At 42.3% G+C, this 18,744-nt stretch overlaps 1 protein-coding gene across 4 annotated transcripts in view; it reads left to right on the top strand.

Annotated features, from left to right (window-relative positions):
* INTS6L (integrator complex subunit 6 like) overlaps positions 1-7,039 on the top strand; it is a 57,198-nt gene extending 50,159 nt beyond the window's left edge. Inside the window, exons 15-18 of one of the 4 annotated variants that reach the window (XM_041741037.1) lie at positions 900-1,134; positions 3,590-3,964; positions 4,841-4,934; positions 5,177-7,039. In XM_041741037.1, the coding sequence (XP_041596971.1) occupies positions 900-1,134; positions 3,590-3,964; positions 4,841-4,934; positions 5,177-5,288 (816 nt within the window). In that variant the 3' untranslated portion in view covers positions 5,289-7,039. The remainder of the gene's footprint in view (positions 1-899; positions 1,135-3,589; positions 3,965-4,840; positions 4,935-5,176) is intronic. The other 3 variants (XM_041741038.1, XM_041741039.1, XM_041741040.1) reach the window with 3 other exon arrangements.
* Positions 7,040-18,744: the final 11,705 nt, after the last annotated feature.

Genomic DNA, 18,744 nt, shown 5'->3' with positions numbered 1-18,744 from the left:
GTATTAAAGTGCAGACCATACAGTAATCTCTTTTGTAACAAAACTAGACTGGGAGGTATCCCACTTCACCCCCATCTTCAATTAACTGGAGCTTTTCTTAATCTTTCTGTGCCTTGGTCTCCTCATTTGTAGCTATGGGGATATTTGTTATGTTTAACTAACAGAGCCCTGTGGAATAGTGAGTGGATGCATGTATACCATTTCGAACATGATCAGACATGTAGTAATGCTCAGTGAATGTGGTTTCCCCTTGCCTACTGTTTTGCTTTGGAAAATGCCTTGGAAATGCCGTTTATCATGATTTTATGAAAATATTTCCATATTCTTGGGTTATCCTTGAATGAGAACAGCTTTTAGCTTACTGTCTACACTACTGGCTCTCATCCTTTACTCCTGAGAATGAAAAGCCCCTGCAGTAGACATATTTGAATCTCTGTGAGGTTGCTGTTGGGGGAATGACATTTCCACCATTTACATGCAGCATTCTGTACAGTGATAATCAGTATTTCCTAATGATGCGTTTAAAGCACAAAAGCACAGCAGAAGGAATTATTTCCCTTACCCAACTGGGTTGGCTCAGAATGGTTTGTCCTTCCTCAGAAAGGTCACTGTGGGTTTATTCCCATTTTGGTTGATGCAAGTTGCTCATTCCTCAAGTTTTCTGAGTAATCACGATTGTACTGTGTTTGACCTTGGCAGCCCATTCTATTGGACCAAAGTAGCAGACAGAGCCTATGTGGGGCTCTAAGGACAGAGCCCATGTGGAGCATGACAAATCTCTGGCCTGTGATAAAGACCTGTGTTGGTGATGTGATGCATGATTGTGTGTATATGCATGTATGCACGGGGCATGCACACAACATTCTCTCTAATGGACCTCGTTCACTGGTGTTTTCTAGGGAATGATGATTGATGAAGCAGATGAGTTCGTAGCAGGGCCACAAAACAAAGTGAAGCGTCCAGGAGAAGCCAGCAGTCCTCTGTCATCTAAAAGAAGGCGGAGTATGTCCCTGCTGTTGGCGAAACCACAAACACCACCTACTGTAACTAACCATGTGGGCGGAAAGGGACCACCCTCAGCCTCGTGGCTGCCATCTTATCCAAACCTCATAAAACCCACCCTTGTCCATACAGGTATAGAGTAGTGGTTGTGATTTCCTTATGGCTCCTAGAGGACTAAGACTCTTAAGCAACTTTAGTTTCCTTTGTACTCATTTCTTTTGTTTTTGCTCCTTGGTTGTTGAGTAAACCATTATACCATCGATGTGGTAGGTATGGAGGACCAGGTGGAGAACAGAGGCCTTAGTTGAGGGGGGAGGAGCCAGACTGACATTGTCATCAGCCTGAGATGGAGAAATGGGTAAAGGACCTTATTGCCCCATGAGTCACAACGAGGAAGCAGGTTCCTGAAGTTGCAGGGGTGAATGGGCTCAAGAGAAGCATCAATGCGGCTGTGCTGACTCTGTGTCCTCTGTTCCTCTTCCTTCTCTCACTCAGTGTGGTTGGGCTCAGCCTCTACCTTCCACTGACGCGGGCATTATCAGGGTCTCCAGTATCTGCTGCATGTTGCCATTGCCCCTCTGTGTCTTTTGACACAGCCATTTCCTCCCTCCTCCTTGGAAACTTCCTCGGGTTCCCAAAGACTACCTGGTTTTATTTGCCCTTTAATGGCGACCCATCTTCATCCTCTTCTTGTCCTCTCTCCCTTTCTCCCCCACCTGTAAATAGTGTAGGAACTCAAAGCTCTGTTCTGGACCCTTTCCCCTCCCTGGGTCATTCCATCCAGTCTTGGGCTTTCCAGGAGATTTATGTGTCAACAACTCGGATATTTACACCTCTACATTACAACTTGCTCCAAACTCCAGACTTAAATTTAACAATGGGCATGGTCTCTCCACTGAAGTGTCTGGTAGATAGACAAAACTCAGCTGGTTTCATATGGGTCATTGGAACACCTCACCTCTACCCTCTCCATGGCTGTGCTTATAGCACAGTGGAGGTCATTCAATCTTAAGTAATGCCATCAGGCAGTGTGTTGGTAAAGCTGTGACAGCTGGCTATCTGAGGGTGTGGGGGGTTGGCAGGGTGAAGCTCTGGATTATCGTGTTTGCAGATTTCCACAGTGTAAATAATGCCAGCATTATTGATGTCAGGCCATCAACATGAGGTCACTGAGGCAGATTGGGAAGAGTAGGGTACGGTCCACCCTCATGAGCAGTTGGGCACCGATCCCTGCCCAGCCCTGGCACTGCTGTTTCCCCACAGGGGTTCAGATGAAAACCTTTGGAGTCAACATGATTTCTCTTAATTCTTCTCTCACTTCCATCCTTTAGCAATTCCAGGCAATTTGACACCCAGAATTCCTGTAGTGCCCATTTGTCCCCATCCCTCTAGTCTCTGCTGCCACCATGTGGCTGGAAGCTACTATATAGTAGCTTCTCATCTGATTTCCCAGCTTCCCTTTCTTGACCCTGTCTAGCCGCTTCACTGCCCTGCAGCCAGAGTGACCATGTCCACACAGAAACCAGATCATGCCACGTCCATCCTGGAACCCATAATCACCCCCTGCCCTCTGTGCACTCAGGAGAGAGTCTGAGCTCCCGACGCTGGTCTACATGCCCTGCGGGACCTGGCCCTGCCATCCTCTCCTGCCATCACCTGTCCTCTCCTTGTCATTCTTGATGCCTCTCTCTCTGTCCTTTGCCTCTTGGCCCTAGCTTGTCCCATCCTAGGGGTCCTGCATGGCCCTCATGGCCACTAGAACTTCTCTGCATGTGCACAGGCTGGCTCTGTCTCCTGCTCCTGGCTCTGACCACACTCTGGTAGAGGCTTCCCCTCTTGCTCTCTGCCACATCCCTGCTTACTTCTTTCCTGACACAAAGTCAAAATGGGTTAGTCCCTTTGCCCATTTTACACATACCATCTGACTTCCCCATGAGGATGTAAGTTCCATAAGCTTAGGGATCATTTCTGTCTGTCTCCTTCACTGCTGATCCCCTGGTGTTGGCTCAGTGCCTGGCCCCGAGGAGGCTGAGCATATGAAGTACAGGTATCAGACTTGAGGTGAAAGGACACACACTTCTCTGTCACAGAAAGGAATGATGAGAATGAGAGATTTCTGGTAATGGAGTACATATAGAGCCTTGGGACCTAATGGCCACCTGTTTCCTCAGAGATTTTGAGGTAGAGAGGAGGCAGGTTGAAGGGGGCCCATGGAGTCTAGTGCCAAGCTCAGTGAAGAATCCCATTTTATATGCCAATTACATACACTATGACATCAAGTGAGACTTGCTGCTATTCAACTTGTAACAGGCAGCCACTGAACCATGGATGCCAGGTATCTGAGAATGCTTATTAGTTGTACTGTCTGACTTGGTTTCCATATGTATTTCAAATGCCATGGAGAGAAGAAATGGTTTTGTGGTATTATCTTCATGAGCTCAATTGGAGGGGGTCTCAGACTCCACCTGTACATCTTCTTGCTCTTGGAAACAAATAATTTCCTCCAAACTGAGGAGCACCAGGATCTACGTGTAGGTTTGATATAACGCATCTACCTCACAGCTCAACTTCTTAATTTGGTTTCCAGATGTTACTGTCATTCCTGAGGTCCATGAGGAGAAGATGGAAAATGGTCAGATCTCCCCTGATGGCTTCTTGTCAAAATCTGCTCCACCAGAGCTTATGAATATGGCGGGAGATGGCATTCCCCACAACCAAATGGATTCTCTGTCAGATGACTTCACTAGCCTAAGGAAAGATGGCCTGATTCCCAAACCTGGTACTAACACACTTCTAGGAGGAAGCAAAAAGTGCAGTGTCTCTGTTGAGGATCAAAAAGTCTCAGTGACATCTCCTCTGGGAACTGTACCAAACACATTGCAAATCACTCCTGCCATGGCGCAAGGAATCAATGCTGATATAAAACATCAGTTAATGAAGGAAGTTCGAAAGTTTGGAAGAAGTAAGTAGTGAAAGAACATGCATCAATAATGTCATGGAAGGTCCGCATTCTATGATTCAGGATAGATTGATGCTATCTCTTGAGGTACATTTTTGGGAGGTATTGGGTTTTTGCATAATTTAAAGTGATTCCTCTTGCTTTAACTAAAAGGACCCAATACACTTTTCTCTCTTGCCTCCCCTTAGGTGTCATACTAGTTTCCTTTTGCTGCTGTAACAAGTTTCCACAAACTACAGGGCTCAAGACTCTATTCCCCTTGCAGTTGTGGAAGTCAGAATCCTAAAATTATTTTCAGCGGACTAAAAGGAAGGCACTGGCAGGCCAGCGTTTCTTCTGGAGACTCTAGGGAGAAGTTGTCTTCTTGCCCTTTCCTGTTTCTCAGGCTGCCTGCACTCCTTAGCTCCTGGCCCCTTCCTCCATCTTCGAGCCAGTAGCGTTAGCACCTTCTCTCCTATTTAGCCTCTTCTCCCATCCTTATATCTTTTCTCTCTGATGCCAACTCTACTGCCTCCCTTTTATTCAGATATTTGTGATTACACTGATGCATCAACATGGATAATCCCCTATCTCAAGATCCATCACTTAATCACATCTGCAGAGTCAAATCCCTTTTGCCATATATGGTAACATATTCGAAGGTTCTGGGAATAAGATGGGGACAGCTTTAGGGGCTGTTCTCAGCCTACTACATCTGTGCAGTGTTTATAAGAGTTTCCTTAGTAGCTAATGGGTGGATGTTTTGATTTGAGGGTTTAAAATACAAACTATATCTGACTTGCCACCCATGAAGAATGATTTCTAAGGGTACATAAGGATTGAATTTTATTTTTCATTTATTTTTTTAATACTGAAGTTGTTGTTTTTATATATCTTTAGAGTATGAAAGGATTTTCATTTTGCTTGAAGAAGTGCAAGGGCCTCTTTCAGTCAAGAAACAATTTGTTGAATTTACCATCAAAGAAGCTGCAAGGTGGGTGTAAAAAAGAGACCTCTTTTTTTTTTTTGAGGCAGGACAGGGGTAGGAATAAGTCCTACCTTGCTTTTCTCCAACCCCGGCCCTCACTCATAGTTAAGGCTGTCTCCAGAGGCATTTAGATTGATATAATCTGAGTCCACCTCCTTCATTCCAAGTCTACGGAATCTTCTAGGCTCACCACAGTGTGAGGTGGGCTTTAAGCGTATTTGGTTAATACACTTTCTCTTTATTTTTAGGTTTAAAAGACGAGTCTTAATTCAGTATCTTGAGAAGGTCCTAGAAAAAATAGACTCCCACCACCACCACCTCAACAACGTTAATCACATCAACAGCAGATCATCATGTTAATGCAAAGACCAAGGAGGATGAAAAAGGGCAAGTTTTCTGTACTGTAGAATGGGGACGTATGGACGGGGATGTTGTTAAATCTTCCTAGACTGTGTAGCCAAGGGAATTGCCTTCCTGAAGCTAAGGAAAAGCCATGGAGCTTTTTATTTTATTTTTTTTATTTTATGAGTCTCCGGAAGTCAAAGCTGGCTTTTGCCCTAAGAGTTTCCCTTGAAAGTATTAATTTGTTGTTTTGTTGTTTCTTTTCCCATTTGGGAAAGGTGATGTTCTTAATTCAGCAGGTTCAATTCAGTAAACACTGTTACCCCCTACTAGATATGATAAGGGTTTCCTCACATGAGCTTTGTTCTGCGCATTTCGAGAGTGACTAGGGGTCACCTGTAAGTGGAGCACTGCTCGGTGCTCTCACTACGTCGTTTAGAAAGAATAAGTGTTCAGAATACAGCTGGTAACCTTCTGTGCCGAACAGAGTTTTCAACAGTTCCTAGTTGTGCCTTTTAAACCATGCAATATTCAGGACAGTTTGAATCAAAGAGTAAGAAAGCTGCTATGTGGGTAACTTATTTCTCTGTGGGAGGGGGCAGGGAGAGTCATGAACGATCTACCTCCAACTCTCTTCTATTTTGTCTAGAGACATTACAAAGTGCACCTGAGGCAACCCCAACCCTGACATTTGTTCTTGCATGTGACGACAGAAAGTCTTCAGGTGGACTTGTACATTCTGTGCTTTGAAAGCACAAAAAGAAAAAAAAATAATGTATATATTTCCTTTAATGTTTATACAAAGGTTTATATGGAGCAGTATTGTTATGTCTGTACTAATTTGCGAAAATTTAAGTGTACAAAGAGATTTTGAGTTTGCATATATAAAATAAATCATTTTATTGATTTTCACAAGCTTGTTAACACTAGAGAAATTTCTGGTTTTACCTTTCTTGTGATCTGTTGTTCCTTTCTGAAAACAGAGTGCACATTGTCAGTAAAGATGTTAACACAAGGATTTAAACTTCAAAATGTCACTCACAGAACCCAGTAATGTTGGGAAAAATGGCAGAGCAGGGTACTTTGGAGGGGGGGGTCAACCCCTCCCCAGAAACACTGAAAACACTGAAAAAATACCTGTCAGAATGAAGGACCCCTCAAGATAGAGATTTACAGCAACCAAGCGAACACTGAATCAGGAGAAAAGCCATTGAAACCTGATAAGAGAGTTCTGTGGCATTTGAATAGATTCTTGTCCACCTCCCTCCCCAGTCTTGAGGATGTCAGTTTGCATTCTAAGTATGGGTTCCTAGTTCTGGAGGCAGGAGAGTGGATCTTAGTCCCAAGGAATTGTTTGTCTGTTTGAACCTGTCTGGGGGCCTCCCAGAGGATAGACACAGGGGAGCAATTGCTTCTGTTTGGCCCAACTCCTGGGAGGAGACACTGGGGGATGAGAAACCTTGGGTAATACGGGCTTTGACATGCTCCAGTGTGGACCTGAGTATCTAGAAAACCATGTGCATGTCCATGGCAGGGCTCAGAGTTGGAAAAGACCTGGGAAGACCATAAGTATTCACCTCTGGTTGGGTTTTAGGCTTAGCACAGTAATGGCTAGAATGACTAGTCAGGATCAGTAAGGAAATAGAGCACTTGAACAACACTACATCAATTAGATCTAACAGACACCTATAGAACACCTACCCAACAACAGCAGAGTACATATTCTCAGGTGCTCACAAAGTATGCTTCATGGTTGTCCATATATTAAGCCACAAAACAAGCCTTGATGAATTTTAAAAGATTGATATTAAAGTATCTTAAAAAAATTTTGTTTTCATTTACTTGGAGCACCTGGGTGGCTCAGTTGGTTGAGCATCTGCCTTCGGCTCAGGTCATGATCCCAGGATCCTGGGATTCAACTCTGCATCAGGCTCCCTGTTCAATGGGGAGCCTTCTTCTCCCTCTCCCCACCTCCGACTTGTGCTCTCTCTCTCTCTCTCTCTCAAATAAATGAATAAAATCTTTTAAAAAAGACTTCATCAAAATTAAAAGCATTTTGGGTATCAACGACTATCAAGAGAGTGAAAAGACAACCCGTAGGATGGGAGTATTTTAAAATATTTGCAAAGCATACATCCAATAAGGGTCCAGTATCCATAATATAAAAAGAATTCTTTCAGCTTAACATCAAAGAGGCAATCTAAGGAAAAACAGACCAAAAAAACTTTGAAGAAACAACTCGGACACCTGGGTGGCTTAGTGCCTGAGCGTCTGCCTTTGGCTCAGGTCATGATCCCAAGGTCCTGGGATCAAGTCCCACATCAGGTTCCCTGCAGGGAGTCTGCTTCTCCCTCTTCCTATGTCTCTGCATCTCTCTCTGTGTCTCTCATGAATGAATAAGTAAAATATTTAATATTAATAAATATATATATTTAATCAATCTCTCTCTCTCTCTCTCTCTCTCTCTCTCTCTCCAAAGAACATACACAAAAGGAAAAAAATAAAATAAAAAGAACATACACAAAAGGCCAACAAGCACATGGAAAGATGCTCAACATCATTAGTCATTAGGGACATGCAAATCAAAGCCATAATATAACACTTCACATCTACCAGGACGGTTATAATCAAAAAGAAATAGAACAAGAATTGAGGATGTAGAGAAATGGGAGCCTTTATACATTGCTTGGGATAAAGTACTGACACATACTACAACATGGATGGACACTGAAAGCATTATGCTAAGTGAAAGAAGCCAGATAAAACAAAATAAGGCATATATGTATGATTCTGTTTATATGAAATATCAAGAACTGGCCAATACATAGAGACAGAAAGTAGAAAACTGGCTCTGAAGGGCTGAAGAGAGGAGGAAATGGTGGATGACAGCTTGTATAGTTTCCTTTGGGGATAGTACAAACTGATCCTTCTAGAATCAGTTCTGTGATGGTTGCACAACATTGTGAATGCACCTTATGCCATCGAATTGTACCCTTTTAAAATAGTAGATTTTATGTGTAGTTTACAATAACAACAACAACAACAACAACAACAAAATGCTCTAGGGCAGTCCAGCAGCCATCTGATGCCACTTGATGCTGTATGGAGCAGAATGAGTGCCATCTCAGCCCTGTTCAAATTCCTGACATACAAAATTATGAGATGTAATAATTTTTTAAATTCTAGTATAATTAACATACAGTGATACATTAGTTTCTGATGTACAATATAGTGATTCAGCACTTCCATACATTACTCAGTGCTCATCAGGAGAAGTGTACTCCTTCTCTTCACGTATTTCCCCCATCCTTCTTCCCACCTTCCTTCTGACAACCACCAGTTTCTTCTCTAAATTTAAGAGTCTGTTGTTTTGTTTGTTTCTTTTCTGTCTTTGCTCATTTGTTTTGTTTCTTAAATTCCACATATGAGTGAAATCATATGGTATTTGTCTTTCTCTGACTGGCTTATTTTGCTTAGCATAATGCACTCTAGATCCATCCATGTCATTGCAAATGGCAAGATTTAATTCTTTTTATGGCTGAATAATATTCCATTGCATGTATGTATATACAAATATACATACACACATGTACACAAACCCACATCTTCATTTTCTTTATCCGTTGATGAACATTTTGGTTGCTTCCATATCTTGGTTATTTTAATAATGCTGTGTAAACATGGGAGTGCATATATCTTTTTAAATTAGTGTTTTTGTTTTCTTTGGGTTAATAGTAGTAGAATTACTGGATCACATGGTAATTCTATTTTTAATTTTTAGAGAGATGTAATAACATTAAAAAAAAAACCATTCACTTCTAATTTTTTGGTCCTGCATGTAAAAAGCTTGGAAGTCATCATTCCATCCCAACAAGTGAAAGGCTGAACAGACTGAAAAACAAACAACTCTTCTTGGATCTATAAGTGAGGGGCGGACACAGGGCTGACAACTGCCCCCAACATTGGAGAGACAAATAGCAGGGAGTCATAGCTTATTGGAGCAGGGATTAATGATAGGAAGCCACCATGAGAATGAGGGCCATGGTAGAAAAACCTGAACTATAATCAACAAATCGCTGGTAGCTTAGTGTGGACAAGCCTGAGAGTTAAAAACTCCAGTCTTTGGTTGTCAATTCTTCCCAACTTGACTTATAGATTCAATGCAATCCCAATCAAAATCCCAGCAAGTTCTCTTCTGGATACTGATAAACTGCTTCTAAGATGTTAATGGAGAAGCAAAAGATCCAGAAGAGGCAACACCATATTGAAGGAAAAGAAGAAAGTTGGAGGACTGACCCTACCTGACTTCAAGACTTACTACATAGCTGTAATAATCAAGACAGTGTGGTATTGGCAAAGGGATAGATAAATAGATCAAGGAACATGATAGAGAACTTGGAAATAGGCCCATATAACATAGTCAACTGATCCTCAACAAAGGAGTAAAGGCAATACAATGGAGCCAAGATAGTCCCTTTCTTTTTTTTAAAAGATTTTATTTGTTCATGAGAGACACATACAGAGAGGCAGAGACATAGGCAGAGGGAGAGGGAGAAGCAGGCTTCCTGCTGGGAACCTGATGTGGGACGCAATCCTGGGACTCCAGAATCATGCCCTGAGCTGAAGGCAGACACTCAACCACTGAGCCACCCAGGTGTCCCGCCAAAATAGTCTCTTTAACAAATGGTACTGCAACAGGTAGACATCCACATACAAAAAAATGAATTTAAACACAGATTCTTCACAAAAATTAACACAAAATGGATCATAGACCAAATGTAAAATAGAAAACTATTAAACTTCCAGAAGATCACATAGGAGAAAACCTAGAGGACTTTGGATATGATGAAGACTTTCTAGATACAGTACCAAAGGCACAATTAATGAAAGAAAAATTGACAAGTTAGACCTCATTAAAATTAAAAGCTTCTTCCCTGTGAAGGACAATGTCTTGAGAATGGGAAGTCAAGCAACAAACTGGAGAAAAGATTTGCAAAACACATATGTAATAAAGGATTTTTCCTGAAAATATTCAAAGGTCTCTTAAAATAATCAGAAAAACAAAACAATCCAACTAAAAAAAAGGGCCAGAGGTGACAGACATCTCACCAAAAATTATATACAGATAGTAAGTTAGTATAGGAAAAGATGATCCGCATCCTATGTCATTAGAGAATTGCAAACTAAAACAGCAATGAGATACTACTACACTCCTATTAGAATGGCCCAAATCCAGAACACTGACAGCACCAAAAATTGACAAGGATGTGGAGCAACAGGAACTCTCACTCATTGCTGGTGGACACAGTCACTTGGGAGACAGTTTGACAGTTTCTTACAAAACTAAACACACTCTTGCCATACCATCTTGCAATCACTCTCCTTGGTATTTACCCCAAATACTTTAAAACTTATGGCTACACAAAAGCCTGCACGTGTTTATTGCAGTTTTATTCTTAATTGCCAAAACTTGGAAGCAACCATTGTCCTTCAGTAGGTGAATGGATAAATAAATGGGTACATCCAGACAATGGAATATCACTCACTGCTAAAAAGAAATGAAATATCAAGGGGCAACTGGGTGGCTCAGTGATTGAGCATCTGCCTTTGGCTTGGGTTGTGATCCCGGGGTTCTGGGATTGAGTCCCACATCAGGGTCCCTGCAGGAAGCCTGCTTCTCCCTCTGCCTATGTCTCTGCCCCTCTCTCTGTGTCTCTCATGAAAAACTAAATAAAATCTTTAAAAAATGAATTATCAAGCCATGAAAAAGACATAGAGAAATCTTAAATGCATATTAATAAGTGAAAGCAGCCAATATGAAAAGGCCATTTACTGCATGATTCCAACTATCTGTCATCCTAGAAAAGGCAAAACGCTGGAGACCATAAAAAGATAATGGTTGTGAGGGGTTGGACAGATTGAGAAGAAATGAATAGACCAAGCACAGAGCATTTTTATAAAGATCTATTTATTTATTTTATATATATAGAGAGAGCACACCAATAAAAAATAAATTTTAAAAAAAGAAAATGATTATTTTATTTATTTATTTATTTATTTATTTATTTATTTATTTATTTATTTGGAGTTCAATTTGCCAACATATAGCATAACACCCAGTGCTCATCCCGCCAAGTGCCCCCCTCGGTGCCCGTCACCCAGTCACCCCCACCCCCCACCCACTTCCCTTTCCACCACTCCTTGTTCGTTTCCCAGAGTTAGGAGTCTCTCATGTTCAGGACACAGGATTTTTAAGGCAATGAAAATACTTTGATACTGTAATGGTGGATACATGTCATTATACATTTACCAAAACCCATAAAGTATGCCACACCAAGAACAAACTCCTATGTAAACTATAGACTTGAGGTGATGATGATGCACCATTGTAGGTCCATCAATTGTAACACATGTCCCACTGTGGAGGGGGATGCTGATAGTGGGGAAGCTATGCTTGTGTGGGGCAAGGGAGACATGAGAAATCTCTGTATCTTCTCAGTTTTGCTGTGAGCCTAGAACTGCTCTTAAAAATAAAAAGTTTAAAAAAATCACTTACTGCAATGGACTGAATATTTATTTGTGTGTCCCCCAAATTCAGGTTGAAATCCTAACCCGCAATGCGATTGTATTAAAAGGTGGGGCCTTTGGGGGGTGTTTAAGTCATGGGAGTGGGACCTTCATGAATGGGATTAGTTTCCTTATAGAAGAGACCCCAGAGATCTCTCTTTTGTTCTTCCTGCCATATGAGAAGTGAGCAATTTGCAACCTGGTGTAGGGCCCTCACTAGAACCTAAGCATGCTGGCCCCTAGATCTTGGACTTTCAACTTTCCAGAACTGCAAGACATACATTTCTGGGGTTTTTTTTAGATATTTTATTTATTATTCATGAGAGACACAGAGAGAGGCAGAGGGAGAAACAGGTTCCCCTCAGGGATTGGGATGCAGGACTTGATCCCAGGACCCCAGGATCATGTCCTGAGCCAAAGGCAGACACTCATCCACTGAGCCACCCAAGCACCCCCATTTCTGTTGTTTTTAAGCCACTGTGTCTATGGTATTCTGTTTCAGCCATCTGAAGTAAGACACTTCCAATCAATAATGGTATCTGTTTATGCTGGATTTGGAAACATTGAGCCAAACAACAAGGAAATTATAAAAAATGAAATTCAAAGGTATTCTTATATACAATATACCAGCACAGGGAAAACTACCAGATCCAAGAAGCCAGTGGTATGATGAGGCCTAATAAAAGTTAGGTATCCTCTGGTCAACTAGAGACACAGAGAAAGTAGGAGATATATATGCTGTTGCTGCTGCTGCTGGTGATGCTGGGACAGAAAATTGGCCTTATTTATGTAATTGTGGAATGCGGTTAAGAAGTCTCTATAAGGATGCTGTCACCTCAGCTGGGGTAGGGAGGGAAATTCATGAGCTAAATCCCACACATTTGATCTGGAAACCCATAAGAACAAACAAATACATTGCCTTTCTTGTTGCATCTGATCTTGGTGACAAGGTTATCTGCAGAATCCAGGGCCCGGCTTCATGGGGCTAACCACAAACACCTGGTCCATATGATAGAAAAACTGAGGGAGAATCTAGGAGAAGGTAGAGAAATTGCAGGCCCAGCTGTTGACTTAGGTCAACAGGCAGAGCAACACCATGTGTGAGCTACAAAATGGCAGTGGTTTCTCTTCCGCCATGCTCTTCAAACTCTAGTAACCTCCCTGTGACACACTCTAATTGGAAATAGCCAGTGGAAGTGTCTGTAATTTGTGCCATCTAACCAAGTGAACACATTAGAGTGGGTGCCCTCTTCTCAGCTTGGCACCCTTCAACATCTCTTTAAACCATGCTCCCTATTCCTGGTTAACATTATACAAGAGTCCCTGCTTATAATTGAGAACATGTTAATTAACCCTTTTCCTAAAGAGGGTACAAAGTTCAATTTTTGCCGTTAAGTCTTTGTTATTCTTTTGCTGCCTAAATCACTACTGCCTTTATTTTTTTTGAGAGAGAGAGACAGAGAGTGAGCTTGAGTGGGGTGGGGGGAGAGGGGTGGGGGGGCATAAGGGAGAGAATCTCAATCAGGCTCCATGCCCAGCACAGAGCCCGACTCAAGGTTTGATCTCCTGACCCTGAGATCATGACCTGAGCTGAAATCAAGAGTCTGATGCTTAATGGACTGAGCCACCCAGGCACCCCTCCTCTGCCTTTAATTTCCTGCATCTTAAATACTGAGAAATAAAGTTAGCTCACATTGATGCATTTTATGTTAGCAGCTAAGGGGATGAAGGGGAGGAAACCCAAAAATATTGATTGAGGCATGGGTAGTGTAAGCGTCTGCCTTTGACTCAGGTCATGATCCTGGGGTCCTAGGATCGAGCCTCACGTCGGGCTCCCTGCTCAGTGGGGAGTCTGCTTCTCCCTCTGCCCCTTCCCGTGTTCATACTCTTTCTCTCTCAAATAAATAAAATTTTAAAAATATTTGGTTACTATGTATGTAAACTTGTTCATATCAAACTAAGGAAATAACACTCATAATTATTGCAGTTCTTGATTCTTCAGATGGCTGTGTGGTCACTTCTCTCATTACCCACTCCACATTCCCTTTGCCCTCACCAAGCACCTTGCCTGGTGATGGTCCTGTTCCTATTGGGGTGACCCAAATCTTTATTCCCAAAGTTCATGATCATTAGCAGTCCTGAATGAATTAGCTTGGCGTAGTTTCCATTGACCATAGGAAGTGGACATGGGAATATTAAGAGGTGCCCTGCAGGATCTCCTGCAATGCAGACATACTTCTCCTTACTCCCCTTCTTACCAAGGGGCCCTGAATCAATCAAACCCCACACTTGACTTGGTTAAAGATCCAAAAACTCATGTATGAAGGAGAGGCTTCTTAAGGAAGGACCTTTCTAATAGTTTCTGTTATTACCTCTCTCCCATGCATACCCAAAGGGGCCTGCAATCTTTTACTAGTGTAATTGTACATTGGGGATGAGAAATAATCAGATTTGTCAGTGATTACAGGACCCCAGCTCTGAACTGGCACTAATTTCCCAGACAGATGAAACATCATTCTGGTCCTTTTGAACAACACTGGGCTTACTACTGGGCCTTAGTAGGATTGAATACTTGACCAGGGTACACCGAGTTCCCATGCCACCTGAGCTGTCTGTCTAACCTGGGTGCTTTCTGACCCACCAAGTCACAGCAGTGGATATGCACAGAAGTGCCCCTTTTCAAATGGAAGTGGCATGTACAAGATCGACCGAAGCAGGTCTTGAAACCAAGGGCTTATCATTAAGGAAGTGGCTCTACACCCATGGCTACCTTAACTTCTTTCTCTTGCTTGGAAGAATTCTAAGATGTTCCCTATGCCCGTTGCCCTCTCGTGTTCTCCTATCGTTACATTACAGGGCAAAAGTGACTGTGCAGCTGTAACTAAAATTACTAATCATCTGACCTTTATAGTGGGATTACTGGGAGCACCAAAGCTACCCTCTGAGCCTTTTAAGCAGTGTTTCCTCCAGCTGGTAGCACCAGCAGCTGGCGGAGGTCATTAGAAAGCACGAGAAGAATTTGATGTATCTTTGCTAACTTGGAGATGGACAGAGCCACATGAAAAGGGCCTCTAGAGGTGACGCTGAGCCCTAGGTAACAGCCTATGAGGAATGCAGGATCTGTCTTATAGCACAAAGGACTTGAATTTGGCCAATAATCCGAATGAATTTGGAGGTGAATTTTACCCCAGACCTTCCAGATGAGAACCCAGCTTGGCTAAAATCTTGACTTTGGCTTTTTAATCCCTGAAGCAGAGAACCAAGTCAAAGCCATCCAGACTTCTGAGCTACAGGACTATGAGAGAAGAAAGAACAAATATTGTTTCAAGCCACTAAATCTGGTATGATTTTTGAAGCTGCTAAATTAGGGGTAATTTGTCATACAAAATTAAAAAATGAATAAATACCCTCTCTGGGGATTCACATACGCTCATGTGGATTTCACTAAAACCAGTTGGCTAGAGAAGCAATACATGAAACCTGGTTTATAGATGGTTCTTCCTGATACGCAGGCACTGCCTATACTAGTTTTCGTCCAGAACAAAAAGAGAAATAGAATTAAAAATTTACAGTCTTATACACTCGATTTTAGACCTCATTTAAAATGCAGCATATATTGGGGTGACTGGGTGGCTTAGTCAGTTAAGTGTCTGCCTTTGGCTCAGGTCATGATCCTGCAGTCCTGGGATGGAGTCCCACATCAGGCTCAGCAGGGAATCTGCTTCTCTCTCTCCCTTTGCAACTCCCCCTGCTTGTGCACACACGCTCTCTCTCTCTGTCAAAAATAAATAATAAAATCTTTTTAAAAAGGCAGCATTATAAATCAGTCAGAAGAGCATGCTACTCTTTTTTTTTTTTTTTTTTTTGAGCATGCTACTCTTGATCTGAAGGTGGTGAGTTCAAGATCTGTGTTGGGTGTAGAGATTACTTAAATAAATTTTTAAAAAATTTAAAAAAATAACATATATAAAGAGGCACTTCTGGGTTGTTGGAGGAAGGGCTTGTGAAAATCCACTCCAGCACACAAGCAATGAGAACACAGGTAAATCCTGTCTAAATAATGGTTATTATTTAAATGGTTTCAGAACTGTGCAAATTAACCCAAAGCTGACAAGAATGGGAAGAGCGTTCACTCAAGAAAGAGGGCTAGATCCCAGGAGGGACAGTGACCTTTGGGCTGTTGTGATGAGCACTATTCCCACGGTTGTTTCCTGAGTTCTGTGGTGGCCCTGACATCAATGATGTCACATCCACAGTAGCTCTGAACACCAGCGACCTGTCACCCACTGAAGGGACAAACTTATTGGAACCCCCCAGCAGTCTCTATTCCCAGACAATTGTCACTACCTGACATGCCTGATAACTCCCTGAAAAGCACCACTCCTGGGGCTTGTCTATCACTGAGCAGTCTGAGAGCTCCTTCCATGGGCATAGCCCTGTTCACCATCTTAAGGTGCCAGGTAGGACTCCTGTGGGAGTATGAATAGAAGGGATAATGATGGGCATCCTTATTTCTGATCCTTTTTTTAAAGATTTTATTTATTTGTGCATGAGACACACACACACACACAGAGAGAGAGAGAGAGAGAGAGAGAGAGAGAGAGAGGGGCAGAGACACAGGCAGAGGGAGAAGCAGGCTCCATGCAGGGAGCTCGACGTGGGACTCGATCCCGGGACTCCAGGATCACGCCCTGGGCTGAAGGCAGGCGCTTAACCGCTGAGCCACCCAGGGATCCTCCTTACTTCTGATCCTACAAGTAGCACTTCTAATTTTTCACCTATGAATAATGTATGCTAAAGATTTCTATAGATTTACATACCCTTCTTAACAAATGCTTTTAACTATACAATGGAATATTACTCAGCCATTAGAAACGACAAAAATCCACCATTTGCTTCGACGTGGATGGAACTGGAGGGTATTATGCTAAGTGAAATAAGTCAATTGGAGAAGGACAAACATTATATGGTCTCATTCATTTGGGGAATATAAAAAAATAGTGAAAGGGAATAAAGTGGAAAGGAGAAAAAATGAGTGGGAAATATCAGAAAGGGAGACAGAACATGAGAGATTCCTAACTCTGGGAAACGAACAAGGGGTTGTAGAAAGGCAGGTGGGTGGGGACTGGGTAATGGGCACTGAGGGGGGCACTTGATGGGATGAGCAATGGGTGTTATGCTATATGTTGGCAAATTGAACACCAATAAAAATTAAATTAAAAAAACAAATGCTTTTAACTTTTTCTTCATGAATAGTTGTTGCTTTTTATCCCATTTTTTGCCTTCTTTGATCATGTGACATTCCTCTTTTAGTGTGTTAAGAAAATGGCTGTCTATATTGCATGTAAGGTCCAAATTCACTCTTGTCCTGCTCTGTGGAAATGTTCTGAATCCTTTAGATTTTTTCTTGTAGTTGTTACTGAAGTTTGTTTGTAAAGGGTGCCTGAGACAAGTGAAAAGTTTCCCTTCCTGGTCTGGGTCCCTTGCACAACAGGCTCCTGGGGGCACAAGTTTTCTCCAGCACCAAGGCCCCGCACCCAGCAGTGGGTATGCACAGAAGCACCCCTTTTCAAATGGAAGTGGCATGTACAAGACCAACAGAAGCAGGTCTTGAAACCAAGGGCTTTTCATTAAGGAAGTGGCTCTAAACCCATGGCTACCTTTACTTCTTTTTTTTTTCTTCTTGTAGCTGTTACTGAAGTTCTTCAGCTTCTGGGGGTGTGGTGGGGGAGAACTGCTGTAGGGCAGCGTGACCAGCAGCACTCTATGGCCTGCAGCCTCCCTTACACCTCCCTGGGGCAGTAATAATAGATCAGACTCTTCTGGTGGGAAGGACTTTGCCTTATGCGCTCTATCTCAACCCAGACAGGATACTTCCTTGGTGCTACTTCTCAGCTCTGGGCAGGAAAGTCTTCCTTGTAGGGAGCTTACGAAGTCCTTCGGTAATTTCACCTTGTGTACTTTAACTCAGCCAAGGAATGGTGGGGGTTGTTGGTGGGGTTTTCCTTGAATGTTATATTTCAATAATGGCCAGGTGAAGAGTGTAGGGGGATAGACTGTCTTGGGTGCTATAACAAATGATGACAGACTGGGTGGCTTAAGAAACAATGGCAATTTATTTCTTAACAGTTCTGAAGCTGGAAGTTCAAGATCAGGGTGCCAGCATGGACAGGTTCTGGTGAGGGCCCTATTCTGGTTTGCACACAGCTGACTACTTGTATCCTCACATGGCAGAAAGAGGCATAAAGAAAGCCTCTTCTTATCAAAGCACTAATCCCACTCCCATGAAATCAGAGCCCTTATGATGCAATTACCTCTCAAAGATCCTACCTGCATATACCACCACATTGGGATTTGGATTTCATATATGAATTTAGGAGCTAGGTACAAACATTCAGCCCATTGCAGGTGCTCTATTTCAATTCTGGGACTGAATAAGAATAAGAATTCTCCTTACTTCTTATCAGCCAATCTCTTGTTACTCTATTCCTGCCTGTTACAGTTAATAACAAGCAGTTTATGTGAAACTTTTGCTGTTCAAATTACTCTGTGGTTTCTTTCTACTGATTTGATGCACTCAGAAACAGAGCTGGTGTTGTGGGTAGGATGGTCCCTGAGGTAGACCATTAGACTGAGATTTTGGGGTTGACTGGGTTGTGCTTTTGGGCTTGAGAGTAGTGCTCTGCGTGTTGCCAGTAGTAAACAGGATAAAAGTAATCCATGGCATGCAATAACACCACAGTTTGTCAAACTGTCACATTGGATGATTGTAATAAAGTGCCAACTGAGGCACAGCAGAACAAGTGTATCTGGTTCCAGAAATGCATGAGAATTGTTACATCAAATTCTTGCAAACATATGGTCATAGTTTGTCTTAAATTTTAGCCATTCTTGTGGGTGTTTAATG

The sequence above is a fragment of the Vulpes lagopus genome, chromosome X, assembly GCF_018345385.1.
Source record: "Vulpes lagopus strain Blue_001 chromosome X, ASM1834538v1, whole genome shotgun sequence".
Classification (NCBI taxonomy): Eukaryota; Metazoa; Chordata; class Mammalia; order Carnivora; family Canidae; genus Vulpes; species Vulpes lagopus.
Note: the sequence above shows the minus strand (reverse complement) of the source record. Positions and strands in the feature narration are given on the sequence as shown.